This window comes from Alexandromys fortis, unplaced genomic scaffold, assembly GCF_014885135.2.
Source record: "Alexandromys fortis isolate MF-2015 unplaced genomic scaffold, M_Fortis_MF-2015_v1.1 scaffold_120, whole genome shotgun sequence".
NCBI classification, from domain to species: domain Eukaryota; kingdom Metazoa; phylum Chordata; class Mammalia; order Rodentia; family Cricetidae; genus Alexandromys; species Alexandromys fortis.
Window position 1 is genome coordinate 4,913,226 of NW_026067999.1, and position 17,556 is coordinate 4,930,781.

General features: G+C 42.9%; 2 protein-coding genes and 1 long non-coding RNA gene across 10 annotated transcripts in view; 1 reads left to right on the forward strand and 2 right to left on the reverse strand.

Moving 5' to 3' along the window:
- Tceanc (transcription elongation factor A N-terminal and central domain containing) overlaps positions 1-947 on the reverse strand; it is a 17,103-nt gene extending 16,156 nt beyond the window's left edge. The window contains exon 1 of the mRNA XM_050160556.1: positions 812-947. The gene's annotated coding sequence lies outside the window, so the exon portion shown is untranslated. The remainder of the gene's footprint in view (positions 1-811) is intronic.
- The window catches only part of LOC126512680 (uncharacterized), a 531,499-nt gene that overhangs the window by 909 nt on the left and 513,034 nt on the right, over positions 1-17,556 (forward strand). For all 5 annotated transcript variants that reach the window (XR_007595127.1, XR_007595124.1, XR_007595125.1 and 2 more), the window contains exons 2-3: positions 2,192-2,341; positions 14,754-14,918. This is a non-coding gene — a long non-coding RNA (uncharacterized lncRNA). The remainder of the gene's footprint in view (positions 1-2,191; positions 2,342-14,753; positions 14,919-17,556) is intronic.
- Positions 10,441-17,556, reverse strand: part of Egfl6 (EGF like domain multiple 6) — a 54,799-nt gene continuing 47,683 nt past the window's right edge. For 3 of the 4 annotated variants that reach the window (XM_050160552.1, XM_050160553.1, XM_050160550.1), the window contains 3 exons: positions 16,007-16,111; positions 13,335-13,603; positions 10,441-11,211 (listed from right to left, as the gene is read on the reverse strand). In XM_050160552.1, coding sequence (XP_050016509.1) covers positions 11,101-11,211; positions 13,335-13,603; positions 16,007-16,111 — 485 coding nt within the window. In that variant the 3' untranslated portion in view covers positions 10,441-11,100. The remainder of the gene's footprint in view (positions 11,212-13,334; positions 13,604-16,006; positions 16,112-17,556) is intronic. The other variant, XM_050160551.1, reaches the window with a different exon arrangement.

Below are 17,556 nucleotides of genomic sequence, written 5' to 3' on the forward strand. Positions count from 1 at the left end.
TTTTTTTGGTTTTTCGAGACAGGGTTTCTCTGTAGCTTTGGAGCCTGTCCTGGAACTAGCTCTTGTAGACCAGGCTGGCCTTGAACTCACAAAGATCGGAACTTCCCGTGTAGCCCAGGGCGGCCAGGAATTTTTTTTTAATCCTTCTTCCTCTACCTCCTGAGTAGCTGGGATTACAGATGTGTACCACCACCACCACTACACACACACACACACACACACACACACAAAATTAAGTATATTTTAAAAACATTTCTACTCTCATCTAACATTAGTACTTAAATCACTCATTTTGTTCAAAGGTCTGACCTTCCCTCTGGCCAGCAAAGAGAGAAGAGACCTGTGAGTCAGTTTCTTCAGTGCCTTCATTTTATGCAGGCCTTCCATTCTTTCTCTTTTGTTCTCAAGATCAGTGTGGGCGGAGAGGAGGAGGAGAGAGGGTACCATTTCTTATTTGATTAGAGTGTGTGATTGAATAGAAGCGCCACCCCACAAAGATAGCTGTGTCTGCTTCATGACCCTGGAAACCATGCATGGGACCTTAATTGGGAAAATGTCCTTGTACTTAAGCTACCATAGATTGATGGCAGCCAAATAAGCCAAGAAATGATAAAGGACCCATAGATCTGGCCTCAGTCATAATCATAAGATGAAAATTCAAGAGCACATTTTTTTCACAATTTTGTTGCTAGACATTATTCAAAGTACCCAAAATTGTCAAGAAAACTAATCAAAACTCCGTTTCATCAGAAAGATGTAGGAAAAAGTACAAGAAGAAATGAGGCAAGGAGATGCTATTTCACTTAAATACCTCCTCTTGTCTGGTCCGTTGACTGTCCCGTTGCTATTTAGAAATCTGAGCTGACGCCCAGCATCTGGGATTTGATTCAGTCCGTGTGGCTGGTTTCCAGGACTACAGATGGCAGCCAGCAATCCCGATCCCGACGTGTGGCCTGCTTCACTGAACGGCTCACTTACTTTGGTCGCTGGGCTCTCCCTTTAAAGGGAGGTTGTTTTGTAACAGTTCCTTCAAACAGCGAGTCAAAGTGTTGACCCACAGGGCAAGGGGCTGTGCTTCCTTATCTATCTGACTATCTTTCTTTTTTTCTAAACCTTTTGTAACCTCATGGTACTTTCTCCCAGACTGATAACTGTATGTTTCACCCATAGCCCTCACCGCACGCCTGGAGCCAGGCAGTCCCTTCATCAGGAAGAAAAAAAAAAAAAAAGATAAAGAATGGCTGTGTTCACTGCAGTCTTTTGTGGAGACACGTTTGGCCAGAAGTGTACTGTTCTGATTCATGGTGTGTGAGAGAAGCCTTCTCGGCTCGCCCTCATTTTCTCTGCAGTAAACTAACGCACAGTAACGGCACCGTTTGGCTTCTGGGAAAGCACTTATGGTTGCTGCTTTTCATTTGAAAGTAGATTCAAAGGCCACCTGGTTTCTTGTTGCTGAAGAGAACGGAAGGTGGCATCTCCTTTGTCGTGAGGCAATCACTCAGCCTGGTCTTCTGGCTAGAATGGACAAGATCTCAATTCCAGCTTTTGCATGATGGGATCTAGGTGGTGGACTTTGATGGGACAGAGCCAGCTTGCCCACTTTGTAAATGGCTTCTCGGGTGCTTGTTTACCCTAGGCAGGGGTAGCTCCCTGACCGCAGCACCTTCTGTGACTTTTTCTTTTTGAAACAGGATCTCAAGTAGCCCAGGCTGGCCTTGAACTCAGTACGTAGCCGAGGATAACCTTGAATTTCTTATTCTCTTTTTTTCCACCACCCAAGTGCTGTGATTACAGGCATGCACCGCCATGTCCAGTTGATTTGCCACTGGAGCTAGAACAAAGTTTCTTGTACGCTAGGTAAGGATTCTATGACTGAGCGCCAGCCACTCCCAGCCCCCTTTGAGGATTTGGACTTTTGAGCAGAGTACCGTGGAGGTTACATTACCGTGGGGCAAAGATGACATCCTTAGCAGGCCATTCCCACAACGGCTCATTGCACTGCTTCTCCCACTGCAGTTAACTTCCAAGGCTCTGTCTAAACCCACACACGCGCACACACGCGTGCGCGCACGCACGCACGCACACGCATGCACGCACTACTGTCCTTGCTGCAAGTTCCTTGGGGTCTGTTTCTGTTGCTTGCTACCAGTCCACACTGACGCAGCCTTTTTGCGTGCCTCTGGGATTCCAGGACAAGAAGATATTGACGTTTACCACGGAGCAGAAATTTCCCTTTGGATTAAGGCATTGGATGCTACTTGTATGAAATATTACTCAAGAGGAGTTACACTTGAAGCTCTTCTCTTCTTGTCAGAGACCAGTCAAACGCGACATGGAACAAGTAAGTCATTAGTAAGGCTGAACTGAGAGAGAATGAGAGATCTGTAAGACTGGGTTAGAAGGGGGTTGGGACCCAGAGAGAAGCAAAAGTTCACGAAAGGGAATGGGAGGCATATGGAGAGACAAAGAGTTGCATGCAGATGCCTATCTGATGGCGTCTGCCGGGTGGTCGGCATGCTAGGACAGAGACTGCCACCAGGGGGTGCGGCAGTGAAATCTTCTAAGAGAAGGTTACAAAAGCTGCAGGATGCAGAGTCCTGCTCTCAGCAGGAGAACAGTGAACAGTGTGACTATAACTGAGACTAATCTTGTGAGAGAAAACACTTTTTTCTCTTCCTTTTATCTTCCCCCTCCCCCTCTTACTTTACCTCTTGTTTTTTTTTTTTTTTTTTTTTTTTTTTTTTTTTTTTTTTTTTTTTTTTTTGGTAGTCCTGACTGCCTTGGAATTCACTAGGTAGACCAGGCTGGCCGTAAATTTACTTGTCTTTAATCCCTGCTTCTGCTGGGATTAAAGGCATAGACTGGTTCCCCTTTAGCTTTCTGAGTCAGTGTTTTGTAGCTCAGGCTGGCCTTGAATTTGCTAGGTGGCGAGACTAACTTTGAACTTCTGATCCTCCTGCCTCAGTCCCTTGTGTGTTTACAGGAAATTTGAGAAGGGAAAACAGAATACAAAAGGGGCTCCAAACACTTCTCACAGCAAGACCAATAGATAGGGAGCAGATGAGAGCTCTAGATTCCTATCAGTGGGATTATTCCCCTGGGCCTCAGTTCCTCTTGGTACTCCACTGGCATTCCCGACTAGTAGCCAGATGATGTCCAGGGCCCACTAGTGGGGGACCTGGGGACACATTCCCAATGTAAATCGTTGGTTACTGGATTATATATGAATCTGCGTGTAACTGGAGTCGCAACCTGCCTGGCGTTGAAATGTGGATTCACTCCAGGTATTTCAATCATGGAACAAAATTGCACATACATGACATTTTGACAGGGGTTGGGTTGGGAGCAGAAAACTTTCGTTTCTAAAAGCAATTTCTACTGATGTATTATATTACATACATAGAAAAGTCAATGCATGAGCCATTAAGTGAACTGTTCAATACTTTTCACATACTGAACATGCCCACTCAGAAGCAGAAATCACGTATACATGCACAAATATAGAAACATACATACATACACACATCCCACACACCCCTCAAACACTAGAGTTACTTGTTTTCTTCAAGTTTCCCTGGTGGTCCCTTCCAGCACCTTCCCACAATGGTAAACCCCAATTCATCTTCCATTAATTAATTTTGCCTGGCTTTGACCCTTCTACAACTTATAAAGCATAGAACACACTTTCTGACTGCACTTGATGTGTGCTGCCTTTTGAAATTTATTTTTATTTTATCATTACTGTTTTTGAGGCAGGGTCTCATTATAGAGCCCTGGCTAGCCTGGAACACGTCACGTATTCTACCCAGCTGGCCTTGTACTCGGAGATCCTCCTGCCTCTGCCACCCGAGTGTTGGGATATAAAGTGTGACATGACATCCAGTTGGGTGCTCCGTTTGAAAGGTCGACCTGGGTTGCTGTGAGCAGCATTGGGCTCGCTGTTCGTTCTCATGGCTTCATAGCATTTCATGGGACGACGACATGAGAATGGTCTGCTCATGATGGGCATGCTGGCTGCGTAAGCTGTCCACTGGGGCTATGACCAATTGATGCTGCTGCTATGCGTTCCTACTGTGATAGAATTCAGATTTGTTAACACTGTTTATGGGGGGAGCATAAACGGTGCATAAATACATGTTCACAGCGCCAAATCGGTATGGCCTTTGTTCCAGAAAAAGGCTAATTCAAATGAGGTTTGAGCCACACGGTCAGTGAAATCAGTATGCAGGCTCTCCAAAAAAAGTTGCGGAGAGGGAAGAAGTAACTATTTCTTGCTTGGTCATATTTAATCCAGGACCCTTCATGCTGAGGGACATGAACCCAGAGTAGGAGATTCTATGACAAATGGAGAAGACATTAGCCTAGAGATGGAAAAGAAATCCTTATATGATGTTCCCAAATTGGCTAAAGGTATATACATGAGAGAATATTTTTCTTTGACTTTTCCCTTGTAATTTTGCTATCTTTTTGTCATGCCCTTACTGTTTTTTTTTTTATTTTTTGTTCTTTTTTTATTGATATTTATTGAGTTCTACATTTTTCTCTGCTCCCCTCCCTGCCTCTCCCCTCCCTCCTTCAACCCTCCACCAAGGCCCCATGCTCCCAATTTACTCAGGAGATCTTTTTTTTTTTTTTACTTTCTACTTCCCATGTAGATTAGATCTATGTAAATCTCTCTTACTGTCCTCACTATTGTCTAAATTCTCTGGGATTATGGTTTGTAGGCTGGCTTTCTTTGCTTTATGTTTAAAAACCATCTATGAGTAAGAACATGTGATAATTGTCTTTTTGTATCTGGGTTACCACACTCAAAATAGTGTTTTTTGCTCTGTCCATTTTCCTGCAAAATTCAAGCTGTCATTATTTTTTTCTGCTGTGTAGTACTCCATTGTGTAAATGTACCACATTTTTCTTATCCATTCTTTGATAGAGGAGCATTTAGGTTGTTTCCAGGTTCTGGCTATGACAAACAAATCTGCTATGAGCATAGTTGAGCACATGTCCTTGTGGCACGATTGAGCATCCTTTGGATATATACCCAAAAGTGGTATTACTGGGTCTTGAGGAAGACGATTTCCTAATTTTTTGAGAAATTGCCACACTGACATCCAAAGGGGTTGTACCAGCTTGCATTCCCACCAGCAATGCAGAAGTGTTCCCTTTTCCCCAAAAACAAAACAAAAAAAAGTTGTCATCAGTGTTTTTGATCTTGGCCATTCTTACAGGTGTAAGATGGAATCTCAGAGTTGTTTTGAATTGCATTTCTCTGATGACTAAGGATGTTGAACATTTCCTTAAGTGTCTTTCAGCCATTTTAGATTCCTCTGTTGAGAGTTCTCTGTTTAAGTATGTACTCCATTTTTTTATTGGATTATGTGATCTTTTGGTGTCCAATTTCTTGAGTTCTTTGTATATTTTAGAGATCAGACCTCTGTCTGGTGTGGGGTTAGTGAAGATCTTTTCCCGTTCTGTAGGCTGTCATTTTGTCTTGTTGACCATATTGTTTGCTTTACGGAAGCTTTTCAGTTTCAGGAGGTCCCATTTATTAATTGTTTCTCTCAGTGTCTGTGCTGCTGGGATTATATTTAGGAAGTGGCTTCCTGTGCCAATGCGTTCAATTTTATTTCGCACTTTCTCTTCTATAAGGTTCAGTGTGGCTGGCTTTATGTTGAGGTCTTTGATCCATTTGGATTTGAGTTTTGTGCATGGTGATAGATATGGGTCTATTTTCATTCTTCTACATGTTGATATCCAGTTATGCCAGCAGTCAAGTGTAATTCTGTTAGGTCTAACTTTATATGTTACTTGGCCTTTTTCCTTTGCAGCTCTGAATATTCTTTCTTTACTCTGTATATTTAGTGTTTTGATTATGATGTGGCAAGAGGACTTCTTTTTGGATCCAATCTATTTGGTGTTCTGTAAGATTCTTGTATCTTCACAGGCATATCTTTCTTTAGGTAGGGAAATTTTTCTTCTATGATTTTGTTAAATATATTTTCTGTGCCTTTGAGTTGAACTTCTCCTTCTTCTATACCTATTATTTGACCTTTTCATTGTGTCCCATATTTCCTGGATTTTTGGGTTAAGCTTTTGTGAGATTTAATGTTTTTTTTTTTAATTGATGAGTTTATTTCCTCTATTGTATCTTCAGCACTTGAGATTCTCTCTTCCATCTCTTGTATTCTGCTGTTCATGCTTGCATCTGTGGTTCCTTATCTTTTTCTCATAATTTCTGTTTCTATAACTCCTTCGGCTTGTGTTTTTTTTTTATTGTTTCTATTTCAGTTTTCAAGTTCTGAATAGTTTCTTGTTTTTGTTTGATTTCTTTTTCTTGGTTTTCTTTAAGTCAATTCCTGATATCTTTCAATTTTCTGTTTATCTTTTCTTCAATTTTTTAAGGGAATTTCTCATTTCATCTTTAAGAATTTCAAACATTCTTTTGAAGTTATTTTTTAGATCATTTTCTTCTGGTTCATCCATATTTGGTTGTTCAGGTCTTGTTGTTGTAGGGTCTTTAGGTTTTTCTGGTGTTGTGTTGCTCTTTGTGGTGTTACGTGTGATTTTACCTTTTTTACTCATCTTTTCCTCTAATAGTTGTGGTTGGGGCTGTCTGAGATTCTGTTGAATAATCTTCTAGGTGCCAGTGAATCCAAAGCTCAGATGGTTGTTCCTCATGGTACAGTCAGTGTCACAGTTCTAGTTACCCCATTGGTTACACTGTGTTCCTGGAGATAGCTCAGCACTCCTGTGCTTTGCTGTGCTCCCTTGGAGTTTGCTGTCTCAGGCCTACTTTGGCCTTGGTTGCCAGTTTTGCCCTGTTTCTGTAAATCCTCATCTGGATCCCCTCCAGCAGAAGTCCCTGGCTTGGAGTTGAACCTGTTGTGGTGGAGATGGCTGACTCTGGATCTGGTCACTGCCTCAATCCTGATCTGCCAGTGTCCTGGGACTGGGTTGGTTTCTGGGACTGGATTTGCTCCTGGTGGAGCTATTTGCTCTCTGTCCTAGGTTCTGTTCCATTCCCATTCTGGTAGAGATCGCTAACTCTGGGTCAGATCGCTGGCTCAATCCAGAGATTGACGACACTAATGCGTCAGTGTCCCAGGACTGGGTTGGTTTCTGGGACTGGATTTGCTCCTGGCTTCTTCTCCCGATTCCTCAGGCCCTTTCTGTCCCCAGGTAGCTTCTTCTGAGCCACTCCTGTGGAATTTGTTACCCCAGGTGGAGTTCCTTGCCTTGGGGCAAATGTGGCCTAAGTTACTGGCTTTTTTTTTTTTTTACCTGTATCTGTAAATCCCGGTCTGGATTCCCTACTGCAGAAGTGCCTGGGTTGGAGTTGGACCTGGAAAGGTTTCTGGCACCAGTTTACTGCCTTGGAGGTCCCAGACTCGGGTGTGCCCAGACCGGCAGATGACCTTCCTACTCCCTCAGAGGTCCCAGCACACTCCGACCTGCAGAGAGGTTCCAGGTTCCTACCTATTCCCTTTGATGTCCCAGACCAATGCCTGGACTGACAGAGGTCCTGGCTCAGGCCTACTCCCTCTGAGGACCCAGACTGAAGTCTGGTCCTGCCAAGATCTCTGGTTCCTGCCTATTCCCTTGGAGGTCTCAGGTTCACTCATGCCCAGACTGGCAGAGGTCCTGGCTCAGGCTTAGTTCCTGGGAGGTCCTAGACTCATGCTCAGACCCACCAGGGTCCTGGCTTAGGTCTACTTCCTTGAAGGTCCCAGATTCACGTTCGGACCCTCAGAAGTCTCTGGCTCCGGCTTGTAACTTTGCTATCTTAAGCCAGCTTCAGGGCAGTCCTTCTTCATTCTAGGCCACATCCTTACCACCACACTATCCATCTCCCATGTTGTAAGTTGTTAAGGCTAGAATTTTCTGAAATTATGTCGAAAACATAATTCCAAAATGCTTGTAAATAGCCACTCCAAATCTAAGCTCTCATCTTCCACTGGAAAAGGAAATCTTATTTATAAATTTGTAAAAAACAAACCTGCCAGGCTCTGAACAATGCCAAAGTTCATGATAGCATACCATTTCATGATCAGAAAGAATACAGCGGCATCTACACAGCACAGGGTATTTTGGATGGGGAGAGAACACAACTTTTTGACATTTGTGATCATGGTCTGTCTGAACTGAAGAGAAAGGTGGTTGAATACAGTTTTATGTTGGCACTTTTTATTTTTTTTTTTTATTTTTTTTTTATTTTTTTTTTTTTTGAGACAGGGTTTCTCTTTGAAACAGCCTTGGCTGTTCTGGAACTTGCTCTGTAGACCAGAGCTGGCCTCAAACTCACAGAGATCCCCCCCTACCTCTGCCTCCCCACTTCTGGGATTAAAGGTGTGCACCACCAGGCCGGTTTTATTTGTATTTTCTAAACAGGATCTCTCTTGCTCTCTCTGTAGCTTTGGAGCCTATGCTGGCATTAGCTCTTGTAGACCAGTCTGGCCTTGAACTCACTGAGGTCTGTCTGCCCCTGCCTCCCGAGTGCTGGGAATAAAGGTGTGCACCACCACCACCTGGCAACCTCGAATTTCTGATCTTCCTGCCTCTCCTCCTATCCTGGGATTACAGGTGTGCTGATTTTATCCACTGCTGAAGATTGAATTTAGGACTTTATGCATGCTAAGTAGAACTCTAGCAGTTGAGCCACATCCCAGCCTCTGCCGGCAATTTAGATAGTATACAGTCTAATATCTAAGCACGAGAAAGCCTCAGATTTGTCAAAGGACTTAATCTCACGTGGAACCTTTATACTGGGGCTCGGGAGTGGCGGTGCACTTGTTCAGAAGAAGCAAGGCCCTAGGTTCAATCCCTAGAATGGAAAGAAGCAATTAAATAACACTCCACTACCTAATACCAACGAATTGAGAGAAATTTATGAACGCTCAATAAAAGCCAGTTTTTTAAAACAGACATGTATCTTGCAATTCACTATCTTTGCTTCTATTTTGTCTTGGGGCAGAATTAATAGTGTCAGGCTGAAAGCATTTATATGAAATGATGCTAAGTAGTCATTATTCAATTCAGCCTGTAAATTTCCCCCAGACTCTTTAGTATTCTAAAATGCAAGACCATTTGTTAAAAAAAAAAAAGCCTGTGAAGCATAGTAACAAATTATAACATGGTAACATGTTCGCGAGTGTTCCGGAAATTGTAAATGCCTTCACTTCATGTGTGTTTCATTTTGAAGAAGTTAAATCACCTAAGTACTGTTTTAAAGTCCGACTGGCACAGACTTTAAACAGCAGGCCTGAGTTCCAGGAAGGTCTGCTCATCTTCCCTCAGAGAAAGCGAGCCCTCTCCCAGGAGCGCAAGCCTTGTTTTCAGTGTCCTGGAGTGGTAAGGAGCCAGTGTTCCTCTAGCTGTCATATTCATGGGCTAGATTCCAGAGAGTGAGGAGTGCGCGGTGGGGAATATCAGTTTCAGGTGTGTGACTTTTGTTTCCGCTGCATTTGTTTAACTCTGTGAAGCTGTGTTACCCTGCCTGTCTACAACACCTGGTGGGCCTAATAAACAGCTGAAGGGCCACTAGCGAGGCAGGAGCGAGGGTAGGTGGGACTGGCAGAGAGTAAGTACAAATAGAAGAACTGAGAACGAGGAGAACAAGGAGCAAGAGAACTAGAGGAGGACTCCAGGGTCCAGCCACCCAGCCAGCCACTGAGTAAGAAGGAAAGTAAGATACAGAAGTTAGAAAGATAAAAGCCCATAATTTAAGATTAAGAAAAGCTCGCAAGAAACACGCCAAACTAAGGCAATCATGACTAAGAATAAGCCTCCATGTGTGATTTATTTGGGACCTGAGTGGTGGACCCCTCAAAAAACCCCAAAGAGTTAAAACTTGGACTACATATGAGTCTAATGGTAGGTGGCTAATCTGTATGAGTGTCTGGTGCTCTTTGCACAAAAGCATTGTACTGTGGGTTTTTTTTTTTGCCTGTACTGTCTTTTCAGGGATATGTGTACAGTGAACAGCTTCGAAGAATATATACAGTATCTTCCTGGAAGCCAGATTTAGCACTCTTTCTCTCTCTTTCTTCACTCCTCTATTGAACAAGGTCTCCTGTAGCCCAGGTTAGCATCAAACATACTGTATAGCCAAGGATGGCCTTAAACTTCTGATCTGCTGGGATTACAGGTAGACAACACCACTCCCAACTTATGAGGTACAGAGGATTGGACCCAGGATTTGGGGCATGCCAAGGCAAGCATTCCAGCAAGCCGCCTAAGCCCGTTTTAAGCAATTTCTATGAATACAAAGTATCTAAACAGAGAAAAGAACCAAAGTTATGTTTTCCAGAATCATACACATAAGTAAACATAGAATCACTAACATATCCTTTTATCTTCCTATGATATAAGGTGATTAACTGGTTATGATTATAAAAAATTAAATATGCAAGTTTGACTATAAAAGAGTAGAATGAGCCATTTAGCCAAAAAAAAAAACTGTTTAATGTCATTGTTTCCAAGAAGCACCTTAAAAGTTAAACAATTAAACATCTTAAAAAATGATTTACTTTATTATGTGTATGGGCCAAAGTGTACCCATGTGTACCACACACATGTAGGTTTTCATAGAGGTCAGAAGAGGGCACTGGATCTTCTGGAACTGGAGTTGCAGATGGTTGTGAGCTGCCATTTGGGTGCTGAGAATTGAGCCTGGATCCTCTGCCAGAAAAGCCTGTGTTCTTAACCACTAGGCCATCTTTCCAGCCTCCACAACTAACCATTTATCTGTACTATTTTTTCCTGTTGCTGTTATTCTAGAAATGTAATTTAGAAGAGTCCATAAGCTCACATAGGAAAAACAGATTTACTAGGTAGGGGGAGATGAGGTGGCATTTCCACATTTTATGACATACTGTGGAGAATTCGGAAACACAGGAGAAGGAAGGCACAGTGGTGCGACATAGAAAGCAAGTCTTAGTACGTTTGAGACAAGAAAGAAATCTTACAGTATTTCTGTTGGAACATTACACACTTTCAGCTTATATTTATAAATGCAAGAGTCCTATGATATGATATAAGAAAAAAGCCCAGAAAAATGGCATAAAAAGCCACATATAAAGAGGTTATAAAGAAGGGCAGCGGGATTTAGCCCTCGACAGATAAAAAATCATCTGGACACAAGCCTGCCACCAGTAAGACACCATCCACTGCAATTTCTCCAGTCTTGCCTTTGCCACGTTCTGCTTCAAAAATGACCTAGTAATATAGAGAGAATAGAAGGTTACTTCAAAACAATGATGTCATCGGACTATTGAACAGCTATTAGCACAGACTAAATTTGTGTCTCTGCTGTATAGAAATTGCCTTTCATATTGACTGCATAGCAATATCTTGGCTATATAAGCAATATGTTTCCCACATGTCAACTCACAGTGAGGGTTCTGTTTAGAGAAGACAAGGGTCACAGCTAACTCTGGAGGATTTCTCAAAGTCCTCTGTCCGGTAGTGGCGTCACCCGCCTTTAATTCCAGCCCTCAGAAGCAGGAGGATCTCTGTGAGTTTGAGGACAGCCTAATCTACATGGTGAGTTCCAGGACAGCCAGGGCTATTACACAGAGCAACCCTGTCTTGAAAAAAATAAAAAGTCCTGCTCTGTAATTCGGAGCAGGAAACTTTTGGAATTTACATTTAAGGAAAAAAAAATCTTTGTTTACTTTTAAGTGTGTGTGTGCGCGTGTGCGTGCCTGCCTGCCTGTATATGCACACACAAGCGAGAACAGATGTTCTTTAAGCAGCCAAGGATGACCTTGAACTACCACTCCTCCTGTGTCCACCTCTGAGTACTGGAATTGCTGGCATGCCCCACCAGGCCTGGTTTATACAGTGCCGGGGACTAAACACAGGGTTTTGTGCATGCTAGGCACTCATTCTACCAACTGAGCTACACCCTAGCCCCTCTCTGTTCTTCTCCTGTGTGACTTTTGACCTTTCTCTCTCAAGAACCAGCTCTTGCCAAGACCCTCCAAACTCAGTAACCTCTTGATCATTTTATCCTATTTGTTCTTTATCAAGTTCATGAAGCAACTTCCTCTTTGAGCAGTTGCCTTTTCCTTTATTAAGCCTACTTCTACAGTAAAAGATTAACTCAGCAGGTCTGAGTTACCCAAAACCTGAACATTTGAAAGACAGTTTTGTCCTTGACTGCTTACTGAGAGTCAGCTTCTAAGCACTTGAAACTGCTTGGTTAAAAGTATTTTTGTTTACCTGTAACCATTCGCCAAGCCAGACGGTTTATGCTCAGAATATGATTTATGATGGGGTCCTTGGGTTATATGATATCAGTGTAGCGTCTGGAAATGCTGAAGAGTGAATAGCTAAGGTCAGACATGCCAGCAATCCTGCGGGCAGACTGGTCCACATTAGCAACTTTGAGAGCTTGGAGAGCTAGCTCAGTGATAAAGTGCTCGCCTTGAAAGCATATGGCCTGAGTTCAGTCCCCAGAACTCATTTGAAAAAGCCCTGTGTAGTGATGTGCACTTGTAATTCCAGTGTTGAGAAAACAGGCAGGTCAGTCCCCCAGGCTTGGTGGTCAGCTACTTTGTCAGACTTGACAAGTTCAAGGCCTGTCTAAAAGAAACGAGGTGTACAGGGCGCAAGGAACAATACCTGAGTTGGCTGTTCTATGGCTTTCACATTAACATACAGACATGTACACACACACACACATACACACACACACACACACACACACACACACACACACACACACACACACCATTGGATGCCAAGGCCGGGTAAGCTTCCCTGATGTGTAGTACTTTGTGAGTTCTGTCATTTGTCATATGTGGATGTTGGGAGAATTAAGATCTGCCCAGGGGTTTACTGGGCAAAGAAAGCTACAAGCTTCTGCCTAGTCCTTCCTGACCCCTGTGCTTACATCCCATTTACTTCTTGCTGACTTTAATGTATATAAACCACAACTGAAGTTTGTAACAGCCTTTATCAGTTCTATTAGACCTCCTGAAAGATCATCCCCCCAAGAGTGGGAATTCCCCAACAGCTACCCCTTCAGTTCAGTTAAAATAACCTTAAAATAATCATATTCTGGCTGCCACTTATTGAGCTAAGTTCCATAGAATGAACGAGAAACCCTTTTCTTGCTTGCTTATTTGTTTTTAACTTATCCAAGCATGCATAGCCTGGTTGGCATGGAACTTAGAAGGGCCAGACACACCAATAGGTTCTTTGGGAAGAACTGGACAAGAACCCTCATTAGTCAGGCCTATCTTTGTACTCTTGAGACCTAGCGACACCAGCAAATACTTTGTTGAATCACTGAAAAAGGAAAAATGGAACTATGGGATTCCTTCTCCACTTACACTTTTGATAGTAGTATCAATTCCTTGGTACAACTGGATTTTCCCTGTCTTCCATCTCTCGTCCTCATTTTTCGTCTCTTCCCATGCCAGGGCATTGTTGGTATTTTTCACGAACACTCTAAGTTTTCCTACTTTGTCTCCAGCCAGCCGGTAATCAAAGAGCAAGCAGAAGTTGCTTTGGGGTGTCAAGTTGGGGAGGAGAAGTTTCAGTCGGCCAATATCCTTCTTGTGCCCTGCCAGTGCCGGGACGGCCATATAGTAACCAATAGCTTTAAGAGAGCAAAAGACGGTGAGTAGGGGTCTAACTCTACTACATAAACAAGCTAGAAAAATGAACAACAGTCTCCCATAGGACATGCTGAAGTCCTTTCCATTCGAATGGAACAGTCATGCAAAAGTGAGTCCTATGGATTAGAGAGTTAAAATCTTTTCCTATACAGAGAAAAGCTCTAAGGGTCAGAAAGCTGCCTTAGTCTTCACTGGATCTAGACACTGGTGGGTCCTCTTCCCTAGCAAAAGGATAGTTCTGCTAGGTGGGCAAAATGACCCTTGATAACATCTATTTGGAAAAGGAGAATGCTGACGTACTTAAAATATTTTTGGCCATATACGAAATCTTTTCTGTAAATCTACCTAAGTGGCCAGACTTGCATTCTCCTGTCTCTTTGGCTCTGTTTAAATTATTTAAAGTGTAACCTGAGGCTGGGACCTGAAAGAGACTAAGGATGACAGCATGTATGGAATGGTAGCCTAAGGTGCACATAAATTAGCAAACTATGCTAGTCAAGGCCAGCTTCTCTTTGGGAATTAGCCAGAGCCAGACGTGTGCTAAGAGTCTTATTCTTTATTAATCTGCGTGTGCGAGCACTGATTTCTCACTGGGATGGTATACCATTTCTACAACAGCTGCACCAGAGTCTGTAACCATTGTAACCGCAATGGCTAATATTGATTGTCAGTCTAACAGGCTCTGGAGTCACCTAGGAGACAAGCCTCTGGGCACATCTGTGAGAGATTGTCTAGAGTAGATTAGCCTCTGTAATGTCTACGTGGGATTATCCAAATTTAAATTGTGAGAAAATCCACTCAGAATGGAGGCAGCACCATTCCCTGGGCTGGAGTCCAGGACTGGATAAAAAGAAGAAAGTGAAGCCGATCTGAGCATTCATCAAGTTAAACTCCAGGATGCCCAGTGGAGTTTAAATTTCAAGTAAACCATATGTTTAAGACTGCTAAGAAGTCTATGTCAAATGAAGGCATCCTGTACTTTATCCAGTCACTCCATCAGCTATACTCTTGCTTCTGTGACCTCTTCAATCCCAGCCAAAGGCTTGCCTTCCAGCTTTCATCCTTCCTTGAAGCCCTCCAATACTATCAGCTCATTCCATTTTGTATTCTCATCTACATTTATCTCTATAGGAGAAGACAAGACCGTCTTGAGACCTGATGGACATGTCAGAAGAGAGAAGGTGTGATGTGAGTGCCTCAGATGCTGAGAAGCTGGGGGGGTCATTTGCAAATTGGGTGTTTGCAAATAGAAGACTTCTCACTGATGAGAATTCAACGCAAGCTAGTGCTGACTAGGTGAGCTGTCAGTCTGGGACTCCCCATGTGCTATAGGTCTGGCGGCGCCAATGTCTGCATTCACATGATGGTAGAAAGGAGGAACTCGTGTTAGTTATCAAGACAGTTTCTCCAAAGATGTATTATCTCTTCTTAAAGTTGTCCATTGCCTTGATTCTTTATGGCTGGCCCACCAGAACAACTGCTGTGTGGGATATATTCCTTCTACCCCAATTACAGGTTCTAACAGGAATTCTTGGTACAGGATAGCAAAGCTTTCTGGCTGCAGGTATGGGCTTGCAATGAAATATCTTCGGAAGGAATTTGTCCTAAGAAAGGATCTTTTAACCCAAGGCTGAGCCTGTACATCCCCAAAGAAATACGATTATACTAGTGAGGAACGGAACTCGGAGCTGTTTAACAGTTGTTGCAGTTATATGGCCAGCTTTCAGGAGAGCAGGATTCTATATGTGTTCCACATTGTGTCTGCAAGTCAAATACGTCATCCAAGGGGAAGCCAGGGCCTGTCAATAGGTCTGAAGCAGACACTACAAAAGGCAGGAAGTTCATGGCTCAGCGCTAATGGTGAGAACAATCCAAGGCCAGGTGGTCACAAAGATTTCTTAGGTAACCCAAAGGGAAGCTGAGTCTTGGAGTTTAGGTTATTAACTTGATACTCATCGTGGTTTTGATCCTTTGAGAGGTGACTCTACTATAGCTCCAGTGTAGACAGAGGTCCTATTACCTTTAAAGATTTGCTTCCTATCAAAACACAACATAAAAACTACAGAGGACTGTGGCTGGTTAACTGGGGGAAAAGGGAGATCTCAGAGACACCCCCACCTTCCTCTCTTTCCCATCTCCCTCTCGCTCTCTTAGAAGAGGATAAATATAAAAGAGGGATGCTGGGACACATTTCCTGGGTCATAAGATAGGGGTGAAGAGGAAATAGATGCTATACCAGTTATTCATCGGAGGCCACCTCAGAAGGTCAAAGGTTCCCAAAGATGACAAACAGCCATGATCTCAGCAGTGACAGGAATAACCCTACAGTAGTAAGAGCCTTCTCTCTACCTCTCCTAGAACATGTAGCAGTGAGATTTAAATACCATTGTCTCGACCAGCAGGATTCCAGTCGAAATCATCTTCTCTATCCTGTTTCCAATCACAGACCCCGTGATCAAAGCTGCAGTCAACTGAGATGTTTAAGTCTGCTAAAAAAAAAAAAATAAAAGTATATTCAGAACCATTAAGCTCATCACAAAAGTAGCTAATTTGGAGCTCTGGAATGTCTGGGATGTCATGGGTTTAGCTGCACAGAATATAGATCGTGGCAATTGACATGCTTGTAGGGGTAGTTTAAGCCAGATGCACCATCTTTAGACTTTTACATTTTATGAGTATGAGGGTTTTGTCTGCATGTACATCTGTGCACAACAAACGTGCCTGGTGCCCATAGAGGTAAGAAGAGGACATTATATGGTTAATTATATGTATATTATGTCACAGATGGTTGTGAGCCAGCACGTGGGAGAGAATAGAAGCTGGGCCCTCTATAAGAGCAGCAAGTTAACTGAACCACCTCTCCAGATCCCCTATTTTGAGTAACATCTGTATAGCCATTCTCAGCAAATTCTGTTGTAATCTCAGAAAATAAAACAAAAGGAACTCAAAAGATAGCTCCATGGTTAAGAGCCCAATGACCCTCATTAGTGAAGCAAAACAAGGAATATAACTGGTTGTTCATAAAATTCAGGCCAGAGTTAAAGCACAGAAAACAAGTGTCTGTGGAGCGCTCAGCCATAAAGCATCGAACTCACAACCCTTTCTACAAGGCTCAGGTATTTTGTAACAGTGAGGGCAAACTGGCCAATACACACATCAAACCAGCATTTCCCAGCTAGTTCCAGGACAGGCTCCAAAGCCACAGAGAAACCCTGTCTCGAAAAAACAAAAAACAAAAAAACAAACCAGCATTTCCCTTGACCTACATCAGCTCAGAACCAGATAGTTATGAATAGCCCCTGTGCCCTTAAGGCAGTGACTCTCAACCTTCCTAGTGCTGTGACCCCTTAATACAGTTTCTCAAGTTGTGATGACCCCCCAACCATAAAATTATTTTCATTGCTACTACATAAAGTATAATTTTGGTATGAATTGTAATATAGATATCTGTTTTCCAATAGTCTTAGGTGACCCCTGTGAAAGGGTCATTTGACCCCCAAAAGGGTTGTGACCCACAGGTTGAGAACCACTGTCCTAAGGTCTCTGAAATTATTCAAATGATCCAAACTTAAATGGTTCCCCTTGCTCCTCCCCGTTGACTTTCCTTCTACATAACCCTTATGGACCTTGGTTGAGTTTTCCACTAGCTCCTGCTCTTGCTCAGTGTGTCCCCTTCTCTTGTGAGTGTACGTAATAAACTGTTGTCTCAATGGCAGAGGCCTCATGTTGCCACTCAGTCACCTCCATTAATTAAAATCTAACAGGCATTTCATGATTCCAATATTCCTGTTAGAAATTTATCAGGGACATATTGCATCAAATAGGCTGACCTACTGGCAGTTTCTAAATTGTATTTTTTGTTTGTTTGTTTGCTGTGATGGCAGAATGACTGTGTAGTGCAGACATAACAAAGGAATATGAGCGGAGTCAGCTA